The 14,641-nt window shown below is 38.8% G+C and overlaps 1 protein-coding gene across 2 annotated transcripts; it reads left to right on the top strand.

Annotated features, from left to right (window-relative positions):
- Positions 1-4,943: 4,943 nt before the first annotated feature.
- LOC139991345 (arrestin domain-containing protein 17) lies at positions 4,944-10,765 on the top strand. 2 transcript variants are annotated; one of them, XM_072011325.1, is made up of 9 exons: positions 4,944-5,185; positions 5,287-5,590; positions 5,679-5,794; positions 7,112-7,231; positions 7,306-7,520; positions 7,701-7,874; positions 8,436-8,609; positions 9,237-9,483; positions 10,078-10,765. In XM_072011325.1, exons 2-9 carry the CDS (start codon positions 5,535-5,537, stop codon positions 10,227-10,229), a joined length of 1,254 nt encoding a protein of 417 aa, XP_071867426.1. In that variant the 5' UTR covers positions 4,944-5,185; positions 5,287-5,534; the 3' UTR covers positions 10,230-10,765. The 2 variants fall into 2 exon arrangements, with proteins under 2 accessions (XP_071867426.1, XP_071867427.1); XM_072011326.1 differs by lacking the exon at positions 7,701-7,874 and having other exon boundaries at positions 4,946-5,590.
- Positions 10,766-14,641: the final 3,876 nt, after the last annotated feature.

The raw sequence follows: 14,641 nt of genomic DNA, 5'->3' as shown, positions 1-14,641 counted from the left end.
GGATTACCCTTTCTCCGTGTTCAGCGCCATGGAACTGCAAGAAACTATTATTACCCTCGCTCGTGTTTCTTGTTTTGCCGTACCCCTATCCCGAAGGACCTCGTCCTAGGTGAAAGTCATAAATCTCAGCCACCGCCCCGGCTACACCCACCCACTCATATCCGAGAAGCATTCTGTCCCGATAAAAAACCAGGAATCGAACGATACAAGTGCGCTCACCACACGCTAAGAAAATTGAAATACATATTCGACGATGGCTCTAGATACGAATTCGCATCCTGTTGTCACCAAGGAAAAATGATATATCGGCGGACGTGGATAGCCATAAAGCGATCCAGGCTACAGTTTGATCGTAAGGTAAGAAACTCGGGACGCGTATATACTTACGACCCAATAAACTGCTTACTCATTGCTGACGAAATTGACCGGTGACTGTGAGTAATGGAATGTGATATAACGGTTGTTAGAACTTTATAAAATAAAATATTTGAGGAGAGGGTTGTTAATAGAATCGATGTTCAATCAACTAACCGAAGATAGTATAGATGTGGCTTAATTATAAGTGGCCTATATCGTACGAGAAGAGGAAAATTGATACTTGAGATTTCTTGCTATACGTATGTATCTATAAAAGCTGGGAAATTCAGAAGAATATCCTCCAGATAAATAGGGATATTATCGTACCTTGTATGTTTCGTTCTTGGAAAACATATATTTCTCCACTGAGCTCCTTGTATATAATATTTTTTATTCTTAAATTGCGCATTTGAGCAATATATTTTCAACGTTCATTATTTTATTACTCTACAACGTTATTACTACAGTAGTATAGATAAGCAAAAATAAAAGCTAGTACAGACAAAATCCAATTCCTCTGGATCAACGTTAATAGTAGCTAGCATGCATTTTTAAAAATTAAAAGCTAAAATTAAATTTTACACACAATTATTTCGACCTTTTGTGGACAGGCTTGCTTGTTTATTGAAATGTTTCACATTCAATTCAAAGGGAATAAATAATTTTCCATTTTAATCCGATTAAGAAGTATCATACGAGAAATTTCTACTGTCGGTGCTTTGACCGTCGTGTTAGTATTAATAATACGCGATAGGAGCTCTACCTTTAGACTAAAATATCTATTGCGACGAAGCTACGCATTATTAGCTAGGATTAACATCAGCTTTCGCTACAGTAGCTGATAAAGGATATTTGAGAGGATTCGTCGAATACAAAGCGAATATATAACGAACTCTAACATCAAAGAGAGTTTTGCCGTCAGAGAAAAAAGCTACGATACCTTTTAGCGAATATTAGAATAAATAAAAGATAGTCCTAAGATAATACGTACTTGATAAATCGTACTAACAGCTACAGATCATCGAACGATTTCATCGAAAACGAATCATTCGATCTTTGTATGAAAAGACTTCGTTCTATGTCTGTTCATATGGAGTCGACCCTTTTCGATTGTATCGCCAATTACAGAAATATCCTGTATCGTATCTCCGCAAAATTCTATTTTCTTCGAGAAGATATCTTTTGCATCCGTATCCTTCAGAGTGATAGTACAACTAGCCATCCGGTACAGCGAATAACTGAAATTCGCGCTCGCATTAAATCAACGTAGAATATATACGTATACTGGTTGAAATTCGATATAGAATCCGAGGTTCTGATCGGCGCAGTGCATTCGTTAGCCCGCAGTTTCTTTAACGCGGCGATAGACCGAGCGGAGCAGAAAGTGGAAGAATTATTGCTGTGTGTACAGATACGCCTAAGGGGCCTGGCTAACCCTGTACGATCTATTCAGACGATAGCCGAGAAACGATAGCCGAGAATCGATAACCGAGCGTTATTGTGAAATTTTCTTATTACGTGTAAGACGAGAAGCCACGTGATTTACCGTCTTTGAAAAGAACCATCGAGAACAAGATCCCTAATTAAAGTCGTCTATATTACCGAGAGTTTACCAGTCGGGAGACCGTATGTAATTAATTCTCCGCAATATCTGGTTACCGTGCTCCATAGATACAACTGCAGATACCGCGTGCAAGAAAGAACACGATGGAGCTACTCGACTATTCGTGCGTAACGAAGCGAATTTACTCTGGAGCTGTTTCTTTTTTCGTGCCTTTCCTTTTCACCTTGTACGCCTCTGCCCACCCAGCTCCGTGTCGCGATCAACCTAAATTAACCCTCTCGACACTGGTACGATATGTACAGCGATAAACAAACGTATCGGGAGTACGTAACTCGTTGTTGGAAACGATGAAACGTCTTTCAAAAGAACTTGTCTTCGCTGATCTACGATATCTTCGCTCTAAATTGTTCGTTGTATCATTTGTTCGCTGTACTATCGTTTGTTCCGACATACTTCAAGAAGTGGTTTACCATGTTTTTATACGTTTACTTCTTTTTAAGTTAAACGCTATTTGCCCCACGGCTAGTTTGCTTCAGGAAGTTGTTTCTAAAGACAGTGATAGTAAAAAGTTTCGTTTGAACTAGAGATATACCGACTAAGGTTTGGCCGGATAGCCCACTATCCGACTAACCGATTAATCGACTCCCAAGAAGCAGATCAGTCGGTCGATTAGTCGTTTCTGCCGATTATTTTCAGATATCGCTACAAAAGAAAAGAAAGAGAAGATTTCTTAACATTGTCTGTTATATTCATCTTATCGCGTCTTGTTTCTTCGTTTCAGAGAGTTGTTTCTTATGATAAAATTAAGAAATAACGAGCAAAGTACTTGTTTCATTTATTTCAGTAAATAACAATTAATATTTTTGATTTTTTATGTAATAATTACGTTACTTGTGAATATCTATCTATAAGTAAGAATACTGCGTATTAAAAAATAGTAAAATTATACTAATAGCAGTAAAGGAAAAACATTGTATTTTTATTTCTATACCTTATAAAGTTATCGGTAATACTAAAAATTTAAAGTCGATCGATCGGCTGTTTTTGCCGACAAAATGTAGCCGGGTAGTCGGCTTAACCGACTAGCCACACGCGTGACAGTAAATCGAAATGTTACGTATACTCAATCAATGAATCACTGGCATCAATTTCTATAAGAAAGAGAGATAAAAATCGAGTCGGAAGAGATAGAATCGTTGTTGCGCGAAGCACGATTCGTTTCGCCTAACAGGCAGCAGGTGACGTGATTCGTTTCTACAAAAAAGAAAATTTCGAAGAACCACGTGAACACCGGTGGTTTACCAATTGCTGCAAGTACAAACCGATAATTATGCAGTGCATACGGTGAACTCGTGCGTGTCACAGCGTCACAACGTCTCGAACTCGCCGCTTAATTTCCTGTTTAAAATACACGATCAATTATGTAAACGTTGCTCCCGTTACTTTCCCGACGAAAGTGAATGCTGTGGCATCCGTCGCGTGTGTGTTTCGTCGAACCTCGTTCATTTAGCGCAACGAATGACCATGGACGCTTATTACGGAAATTGTATTGCGAAGATAGGTATCATGGGCGTAGTATGGTACAATTGTGTGAAATCGATATTAATAACCGGTCAAAGCTAGTAGACCTGATCGTATTGGTAACTGTTGCCTCGCTTTTTTGTTTTTACTTTGTAAGAAGCAAAGAATTGTAGACTTATCATATCAATTTGAAACGTTATAATAATTTGTCAAATATACAGAAATTTCATTTTTTTATTTTCACCGAAAGAATTTTACTGGAAGAAGTTTACTTATCTTTTCGACCACTGTGTCAATTTGGAATCGGAGGCGAACTGAATTGGGAAGATGGGCGTTAATTTGCTTGCAAACGTTCCAACAACAGACAATATAGAAGTTTCAGACACTGAAGAGATACAGTACCAATATTAAATTTATGATATTGAGTTAATATAGTTCAGTATTAATGTCGACTAGTATCAAAGTTGGTTGAGAAATTCGGTTAATTCAAATTTAGATCGCTCAAACCGAATGTTAAAAATTCGTTTAATGTGTCATCGAACCTGTTCTTGGAAGATTGTAAATGAAGGTAGAGGCGGGAGAACGCTAATGAAGATCTTTTGGCCGGTTTCCTGAATTTTGAATACGTTACGGTCCAAATTCGCTGCATTCGGCATGCAGGTGTGCAATGCAGAGAAATTCCATATGTCCTTAGTATGGAAAACTATTCCGCAATTCTGTAGTTCCTACGTGAAACCACTTTCGTGAATTTCTAATAGAGTAATTACTATCGTAGAAAGGAAGAAAGTGGAGAGAACCGCACGAAATTATTTTCTGAATTTTACTGAAACCCGAACCAAGAATAAAACGGAAGAGGAAACTAAGAAATTCGAGACCAGGGAGAAGAAGTATATGTAAATTTTTCACCTAGAAAATAGCGAAAAGATCACGCATCGTTGCATCATAAATTCAGATCACGTAGTATACCTCCTGACTTTTTCAACGAGACAATTCTTAATAAGGTCTTTGAATTTATCTTGATATCGATTTTAATATTCTCAAAATGTATATGTAAAATCTCAACTTCCGTGTAAAATTTCCTAACATTTATTCACTTTTCGACCTCGACTTAACGAAAAAAGAAAAAGCGTTCCTCGCACGGTTGATACTTGCGACAAAGGGAAAACAGAGGAAAAATATATGACCCATTTCGTGGAATCTTTTCGTGTGACCGCTTCAACCGGATACAACACGAAGAGAGTATCGCAAACGAAAAAGGGCACAGTCCATTAAGCACACGTTCCAGAAATTCGTCAAAAGACCGACCCGGAGCGCAAAAGAATTAGCTGTCTTGTCCGATCTTTTTCGCGTGATATCTTCGCTGCGAGAGGAACGAGAGTGGTGTATCACGGGCGACGACAGAAAAGTGGCAGCGATGCGGCAGAATTTAAACGCTGCAAGTAGTCACTTGCTGGCCAGGTGATCCTCGAATGGTCGATACGGGTGCCCTTATTACCGCTGTCTGTCCTTAATTCAGAGTTACGCCACTGCGGCGTGCATTCTACCTGCGAGGAATTGCTTTCACAGCTCAATGAGAATCCTCCGATTACCCGAATCGGAGGAAGTGAAAGAGCAAAGGTTGTTCTCCGGTACGTGACAGAATGTCGCCACGATATTGGCGAACCGACTGACGCATGCGTCGCCGGCGATTCGCCGCAATTTTGGAATCTTGTCAACAAACATCTCACTGTGCGCCCTTAACTCGTAACCCGAACTAGCCTTTCGCACGCTCGCAACTCTGTTTTTTTCCACGTCGTGGCGTGATCGTCTACCGTCTACGATATTCATCTGGTTGAAACGTTTAGTCGACAGGAATCTAGTGGAAAGATAATATCGATGGAGTATACGTACGTCTGCGCGAAGGGGATGAACGTTGTTTTCAAAGCGTGATCGTGTGCAGTGAATATCTTATTAAAAGTGATTTTCTGAGACGTATTCATTTGTGTAAAGTGCAAGAGAAAATCTGTAACTCTGTTTATATTGATTTAGAGAAAATTTGAATCGCCGATGAGTTGAAAATAATCTAAAGAGCTGCGTATACACGTGATACAAGATGGATGAGATAGAAGCTGAAACCGATCGGTCGATCGCTGCCACACTCTCCAAAAGGTAGAACACGAAGATAATTAAGTATGGTGAAATGAATCGTTTTACAAATTACTGTTTGTTTTTTTTATATACGTTTCACTGCGGTTAGTATTGGCTTCCAACGTATCGAGGTCACTCTCGACCACCCTCAGAAGGTCTGTTACAGCGGAAATCAGATTTCAGGGAACGTACGCTTAGATCTGGATGAACCAACAAGTGCTTTAGGTAAGCTACCGCCAAGCCGATCTAAAAACGACATCTAATCTAATTCCGAAGAAAACTGAATCTCTATGAGTTTAACTGTTGCGAAGCGCAAACTATTTCGACCGAAGCAAATATTTCGAACCACGCTTTCTCCAAAGAAAGTTGTTCTCGTCGAAAATGGCAGTGTGTACTTTGAAATTTATCAGATATTCGCGAACAAACAGAAAGAGAGAGAGAGAGAGCAGATCGTCGCTGATATCGTTTGCAATGAGGCATCGAAATTAATCTGAACGGAACCGACCGTCAGATAACTTCGCCAGAGAACGGGACAACTATAGTTTTGAGTTTCGCTGGTTGGTCGTGTCTGCCACGTTATCTTTTCTACTGCCTCCGATATATCGAAAGCCGACCCTGCTGTGCGATAGATAGAGGGAACGCACCTCGCAGCAAGATATTCGATTGGCTCGTTGTAACGAGCCACGACTAACTTCATATTTATTTTCGCGATATTTACCTTTGTTGTCGCTTCGCAATCACAAAAATTTCTTCTCTGTTCGAGTCGAACGTGTGCCAAATGTGTCATCGATCGCGTTGCATAACGGGTGACCTAAAAGACTTTACTACCGCTCTGTATACGTCACCCAGACGATGTTACCACGTGATTCTGGTATTGCAGGAACGCTCGTAGAGTGGATAGATAGAACGCAGGAAGAGTTTCTCGTACGTTCACGACTGACTTTTCTTGTGCTGAAGAGATCGTTAAGCCGTGTCTAATACACTGTTCCTAGTAAAATACGAACATGTTTCTTGCACGTTCTCTGCCTTTTCAATTTTTCCTAATTCTACCTGGTACTTCATTACGTCTAACGAGTATTTAAATAATTTCTTACTTGAATCTAGGAGTACGTAGCAAATAAAGAAGCGTATCTAGTAACCATAGAAGCGTATATATTTGTATTGGAAAGTATTTGCCTTCTCATTATATTAGAATACATGTATTATAATTAGTAGCTTCCATTACTATCTTTCAACAAGGATTTTAGGTAATTTGCATATGAAATATCGTTTCTCCGAAATTTGAATTTAATCCATTTTGTCCTGTCGTCAATTACTTCATAATGAAGAAGAAGAAGTAGAGAAAGGAGAAGAAATTTATTACAAGACACGTATATTAAACGTTAAGCGCTTCAAAACATTTTCATTTCGTTTCTTATCGGCTGCAATATTTAGAAGATTAAAGAGACAACGTTTCATATGCGCCAACCAAAATAGTACAGTACATTTAATGATGAACTTTTTGCCATAGTATCGTTGTAAATTGATCCTTCCCGCACACAGGAATTAGACTTAAATGCAAGGGAGAAGCTCAGGTGTATTTTACCGATCGATCGGCTGGAATTCGACGTAAGTTCTCGGCGTTCGAGAATTATCTTCACGTGGAGACGTATCTTGCCGGCGGTAAGTACACGAGATGGTAGTGATTGGAACACGAGTACCAGGATGTTGGATTAACAGATTCTCGTCACGAGTAGATGGCAAAGAAAAGACTATGATAACTGGAGGCGTCTACCCGTTCAGCCTAACGCTACCAGAGAACTTGCCGTGCAGCTTCGAGGGCCGATACGGACGAGTACGGTACTCGATTAGGGCATTGTTGGACGTAACGACCATTTATCGGTTTTCCACCAATATTATTCCATTCACGGTGGCACCCATTCTTGACCTTAATCGCGATCCTCTCGCTGCCGTGAGTAGAAATCTAACAGCCAGCGATATTGCTTTTGCGATGTGATTTCGTTTCTCAGGCGCGACCAGACAGTGCGCTTTCGAATTAACGACTCGCTCTTACGCTTCGTTGATGCCAGAGAACGTTCGGCCTAAGATCGACGCCGTTTAAAACTTTCAACGATATGAACGATCGTTTCAGTTGCCAATAAGTATCAAACAATCCAAGATGTATATTGGCCAAACGGAACCGATCAGCATGTCCATGACTGTTCCAGTTCGTGGTTACGTCCCTGGCCAGACTATACCGATTAAGATTGTCGTGGCGAATCCCACCACCGTCGTCGTTACGAAAATCAGAGTCGTTTTTAAAAAAGTATACTCTTTCTGTATAACTGTAACGTAGTTGGGGGATATTCTACCGTAGTTCTCGAACATTTCTTTATATTCCTTCGAAGAATACAGCTTTAAAAGTATGTATGCAAAGCACTGTCTTCAAAATTGTCAACATCGATTTCAATTTTCTTTTTTTTTTTTTTCTAAACAAATTTGTAAATGTTACCAAGACATGAGTAAAAATAAGATCCTATGAGTTTTTTATAAGGAGAAACTGCCAGAGAAAAAGAATACCAAAGAAACTGTGTAAGAGTACGTCTTACAAGAACAGTAGAATATCCTCTTAAATGTATCTCTTCTTTTTATGGCATGCTGCAAGTTATTTCCTTATTTTTGTAGTAAATATCGTAGTTAATAGCTTTATTTTAGACTTAGTGCCAATTGCACTGAGAAAAAGTGTTCTCGTCGAATTTTATTTGAAGGCAGCACTTTTTGACGCAGCGTATTGCGGTAAAAGTATGTGGGTCATGCTCGAGATGTGTTTCTTTTATTACATTTTTATTCTCCCATCGATTGTTTTAAATGATGCATATTTTCTTAGGTGGTGTCTTATCGTTCGACGGAAAAGTCGCGTAAGCACAAAGAAATCGTAGTAGAAGTAGAACAGCCCGTTAATAAAGACTCCGATACGTACGATGTCACGTTTGACGTTCCTGCAGTACCACCCACCGGGATGATCCACTGCAACATCATCGACGTTCTATACACGCTTAAAGTGAGACTGTCTCAAATTTAGTACTGTCTGCATTCGACCGTAAAATCAAAATGAGCTAAGATTACAACTACTGAAAGAACCTAATTTCCATACAAATTTATCTTGGTATTTTGTACCACCAGAGAAACTATACGTAGCGTTCGTTCCTACATTTCGCAAACCAATTCGTCGTGTCATTACGTAATCGTTGTTTCTAGTATCCAAATAAATAGTCGATCACGATTTGATTCGATAATAGTAAAAGTCTTATAATACCCTAAATTTTACTATCTTCTATGTTTCATTGTTAATCCTGCTATTCTTCTTTCAAGTTGTTCAAATTTTTTACCGTGAAAAAGTCGTTCGAATATGAGGAAAGTATAACAGAATCGTCCTCATAACGCGGTTTATTTCTCTTTTCAATTTTTTACCAAAGTTTCTCTTAAAATATAAAAATCCGACGCAGCAAGGTTTTCAATTCGTCGTTAACTTTCACAAATACAAGATTCTCTTCGGTCACTGGACACAATAAAAGAAGTCTCATTAAAATTAATCAGATCGTTAAAAACGTAGCTTCAATACGTGTTTGCCAATGGTACGTGCAAACCAAGTACATACTACTTTTTCTTTACGCTCTTTATCCGAAAGGTCGAGGCCTGCGTAGACGTGAGCGAGTGGTACTACAGAATGTTTCAGAAGAACTTGAAACTGCGAACAAATATAGTAGTCGGCACTGTGCCACTTCAAAATTACGAAATCCCACAAAAAACAGCCGACGTGACGGAAGCTTTTTCATTTCATCCCCCGTGTACTATGGCCACGGAAGAATACGCCAACGACACGCCGCCGTTGAAAAACATCGAGAGAGAGGAAACTGCGAAACCAAGTTTGTCTTGTACGTACTGCCCCGTTACACAATATACAGCTGCTACATGTTAATTACCGGTATTTGCGGAAACTACCAGTTGGTTTACATTATTCTCCTGCTCAAGAGTGTAAATATCTCTGACCAGTTGGAAGCCATGGTAGTCACCTTGTCTTTCGCAATTAAAAGTTTCACTGAAATTCCGGCCAAACCTGTTGTCGCACGTCGAGCCACTGATCTTTGTATTTTAAATAATCGGTGACTGTTTCGGATCGATGCAAATGAAACGCGACATTTTGAAATCTCGATCGTAATGAAAATGAACAGTCCTAATCTCAATTTCGTCAATTTTTGAAGAAAGAATTCTCGATAATTCCTTAAAAGTAGAATTGGAAAAGAATAAAACGAACCGAGAAGAAATCTCTTCCATCTTCGTTACGATCTAAAAAGAATATTTGCAATCGAGAATTACAATAGAGAATTCTATTCGACAAACACTTACTTGCATCGCAACCTCATCCATTATCCACTAAAACCAACTCATTGCCAAGTTTCTCTATCCATTTATTTACCAAGTAGTTCTAGCGGGACTAGCAAAACTAAACTGTATGTTTCTTCCAACAGTGCCGCTGTACGAGAAAAGTCAAATATATCGATCCTCGAAACCGGACAGGGACGATCCCACGGGAGACGATGGTGACAGCGACGGAGAGGTCAAGCCATACTCGCCTATGTATCGCGTGTACACGTTCGAATCATCGCAGAAGGACCGTTAGATAAGTGCTTGACTTCGTAACTAGAAAAAGAGAGGAAGAGGGAGAAGCTTGCTTAATTATTCGTTCAAGGATTCGCCGTTCGTTAGCGATGTCCGCAACGGATCGCTGAAGAAGAAGAAGAAAATTGTGATGCATCGTTGAAAGTAAAAAATAATTGTTCTTTCCAGAAATTGTATACATTTTAACCGAGGCGTGCACAAAAGTGTACGCGTGAATTTTACGTCCAATTTCGCGCTTTATCGATCGACCGATTGCCTTCGATTCTTGCCTTTGATTTTTTATTTCCTATATACGAAAGAAAAGAAAGGAAAAATAGTAAAAAAAAAAGCATCATTAGAAACATCGAGTGAGATATGCAAATCCGTTGGGACCAACCTGTGCAGCTAATTAAATCCCTTAATCATACGAGATAACTTGCGGGCAAAGTAATTCTATAATAATTGTCAAACCGTGCAACATCGGATATCGTCGAAACGAAGTTTACGAGACAACTAAACACGTATTGCTTTAATGTTCAATGAAAACGTTCTCGATGAGTTTCGTTGAAAAATTAATTGCCCGTCCCGTGTTCTTTCCCTCTCCCGATAGAAAAACATCAAGTGCATAATATGAATTAATTTCATATAATGTATTTTTTGATAATTCAAAATTGTATCATGTTTGTTCCACGATCGTTCTAAATTAAATGGATCGATAGAAGCGTTGAGGAGGTGGTGTTTCTGAAAAGTGGCATAAGCGAAAAGAATCCTATATATGAAATGAAAATTACGCATTAATTGTGCAACGATATTAATAAACGTATTTTAAATAGTGAAAATTTAATCGAGTGCTTTAAATATAAATCAACCATAAATGGTAATATGAATATTCATAATAACGAAATACTCGGTAGAATCAATTTCAATATTAGCAAATGCGGAAAGACTAATCGGTAATAAAACGCAAATTTGCTGATATTCTTATATACATTGAAAATCATCTTTAAAAACTTCTATCAGCTTTAACACGATTGAAAAATCTGCGAGTTTTCTCGTTCTTTTCTCTCATCGAATAAATACTTTTACCTTTCATTAAAATGATATACGTGTGCTTTAAATAAACCGAGACGAATGCGTGAGAAATTGCTGAAAATCGAAAAATGTATTTGACGCATCGCGCGGCATTCATACGAATCATTAAACGGTACCAGCTTACCGTTTCGTAATCTTCTCAACGTATGTACGAGCGAACGGTCTCGTTCACGTCGCACGCTTGAATTAATGACGTTGTTAATGCGTGATTCAACAATAACGTGCATCGATCGTCGTGGAAATGCAATTACAGAGAGTAGCGGTTGGTACAGGTGGCGAATAAACGGTGTACAAGATCCGACGAGTAGAGAAAAAAAAAAACGCAAATGAAAAATCGTATCTATTCGTTGTGCCGTGGGATTTACTCTGATCGTAGCTCGTATTCAACGGAATAAATAAAAATGCCGCGTTCGATGTTGCGAGTATAACTTGCCACCGAATTTGACAAATACCGAAGGTTACGAATGCTCTTTGTTACGCCTCTCTTTGCTCTATATTTTCTATTCGAGCTTCCTTCTTTCGCAAAATCGTGGAAAATTTATTAGTTTGTAATTTAATCGATACTTTATCGTTTACGCGACAGAATAGAAAATATTTGGACGAGAAGATACTATGGGAGACAAGGCGATGATCGCAAAGCGATTAACAATTTAAGTTTTATTTAAACACTTGGAATACTTACAAGAGTGACGCTTTAGAATTTATATTGTTATTAAAAAATAGTGAAAATTTTTACTCCACTGAAGAAATTTGTGAAAAAATCAACAAGAGAGACGCGTGAAATTGTATCGGACATGACCAAATATTTCACTCGCATGAAAACGTTTGTTCTTTCTAAAAATGGAAAACACTTCGAGATTTCAAACGATAAACGATTTGATTAGAGTTTCAAGATGGCAACAAACGTTCGTTTTAAGCAACGGTTAATTATTAATATAAAATTGACGAAACGTTCGTTCCGTGGAAAACAGTTTCTAAAGAAATCTGTCGCTAATTGCATCGAACTACGTTGAACTCCATATATTATCGAGATACATTACATGCAACTGGATGTCGTGAAATTGTTGTACTTTAGGCATTCGACAGGGTGTATAACCCTATCAGCTTCTTGATTTTGCGGTTGGCAACAGATGATGACGAAATTGGCAGGGAAGCTCCAACTTTGTGAGCTTTCGATATGGCAATGGTGGGTCTTTGATTACGGACGCGCTGTCTAGCAAATGCTCCTCGTCTTCCTCTGTTCTCCTTCGTTTGTGTTGCATCCTCCTCCACCACGGTGTGTATATCTACTTTGAAAGACCACATCATAGGTGGCCAAGTCTGGAGGTTCGGCTTAATCACGACACTGCAGCACGAGGTTATCCTAATTTCGTAGTGATTAAACGTTCCTGGCTTGTAACATCGACCAAGCGACGTGAAATTCACGAAAATTGAAGTTCCTTGTAAACCAGCTCGGTCTTTCCTTTTCATTTTTCCGAGGTTAACTCGCAATCACGTTACCGTTACCTGTCCTCGTGAAATAATTCACGAAACCGCGTGTTTTAGCTTAAAAATCTCTACGCTTGCTCTATTCGTGCAATTATATGCGTAATAATATGTGTATTTTACGATAACTAGTTGAAAATACATCTTTTCTCTATCTATAGATATCATCAGGAAATTTTTCATCATAATTTCCGAACGATTATTAAATAACTAATATACGTGAAACTCGTATTATGATGGAGTTATTATATTTAACGGCACGTCCGTTGGTTATAATTAATTTTGCAATGAGAAGGAGTATTATAAGGCAGTCTCGAAAATTAATTTCTAATCAGCCATTACACTTCCAACCCTATTCAGGCAAACGAAGAAACGAAAGCTCGTTGTACGGCGGCTAATCGATCTTTAGCGAGGTCAGGTCGCCTCGATATACCCTTATGTTCAAGTCAGAGCGTCAGAGTGTGCACCTAATTAAAAGTTCGTACTACTTTTGTAGAACCCGGTGTTACAACCATCGGCTGTCGCAAGAACGAGCTTCCGCAAAGGACTGCCGCTCACCTAGCATTTGAAATTTCTCGTGTCTAACTAGAAAAATTCTTTCAGAAAATTCGACTTTGTCTCACCGCTGAAACCAAATTATAGGTAGACCAGACTCTGTAGTTCCGCGTTTGCTGAAAATCAACGAAAAAAATACGACGAGAGCTAAATGAAAGATAAAAGCATTGCCAGGTCAAGTAATTCTTCGTCGATCAAAGGTTTATTCATCGAATATACAGCGAAGCTTCCAGTTTTGTTCGCATGAAATTCTCGTAAAACGCTATAAATATATAGAAGAGTAATTCAATTTCCATGCGAAAATATAAAAGAATTATTTAGAAGTTTCGGTTTCGATTTTATGGAAGATTTACAATGAGAATAAAATAATGTATGAGTAACCTTCAAAAAGTAACGAGGCGATTGAACCGAAAACGCGAGGGCTGTGCTCTTTGGAAAAATTGAAGGGTAATCCTTCATGAGGTAAGCAGGCAATGCACTCGCTCCTACCCGGCTGCTTACTTTTTTCTTCGAGCCTGTAGACTCTGAAAATCGGGTTTGCAATACAATGAAGGCTTTCAAGGTAGCGTGCAATGTTGGCACTTGCCAACCGAACGATAAAGTTTCCTCTGAATTTCCCGCAGCGCCCCTGGCAGGAGACGAGTTTACGTGGATTTGCTCCAATCAGAGTTTGTTACGTAGACACACACGGCGGATAGTTACCAATGAAAACACTCACGACGATGACATTCTCCTTGATACGGCTATATCTATACATCGCACTAGCGAATCGATGCTTTACTTTTCCTTCGTTTCATTAGTTAACTTATAATAAACTGCACGTGGATAATCGTGGCGACGATCTATCCCACGTCGAATTTCACATTATTATCTCGCATTCACTTCGATTCTTTGCATGTTTATGAAACTTATGAAATTTTAACGCGAAGAGCAAAGTGTAGACGGTGAGATACTGTGAAAGTATTTCATCAAACTTTCACCGGGTTAAATAATTAATTAAACCTAAATACGTGTACAACGTTACATTATCAAAATGTTTTCTATGATTTTATTATGCGATTATGCGATTTCCATATTATCCGGGTTTTCGATTATCCGAGGAAGGCCCGATACGGATCAACTCGGCTAATCGAGATTCTACTGTATCTACCTTTACAAATGAAACTGATAAAATGCTCGTAGCAACAATTAATGACTTTGCACGCGTGTATTCAACGACAAACATGTCCTAATTCCTTCGAAGATTCCAGAAATCGAACGTCATAAGCGTATCAAGTGTCTGCAATTGATCCTACACCTGAC

The sequence above is a fragment of the Bombus fervidus genome, chromosome 10 (genome assembly GCF_041682495.2).
Source record: "Bombus fervidus isolate BK054 chromosome 10, iyBomFerv1, whole genome shotgun sequence".
Classification (NCBI taxonomy): domain Eukaryota; kingdom Metazoa; phylum Arthropoda; class Insecta; order Hymenoptera; family Apidae; genus Bombus; species Bombus fervidus.
Note: the sequence above shows the minus strand (reverse complement) of the source record. Positions and strands in the feature narration are given on the sequence as shown.

What these genes read in the sequence shown, in the direction of transcription:
- LOC139991345 (XM_072011325.1), top strand. Translation starts at nt 5,535, where the DNA reads ATGGATGAGATAGAAGCTGAAACCGATCGGTCGATCGCTGCCACACTC. An exon ending in TGAACCAACAAGTGCTTTAG is followed by an intron (nt 5,795 to 7,111) that starts GTAAGCTACCGC and finishes TCCCGCACACAG; the next exon opens with GAATTAGACTTAAATGCAAG. An exon ending in ATCGCGATCCTCTCGCTGCC is followed by an intron (nt 7,521 to 7,700) that starts GTGAGTAGAAAT and finishes CGATCGTTTCAG; the next exon opens with TTGCCAATAAGTATCAAACA.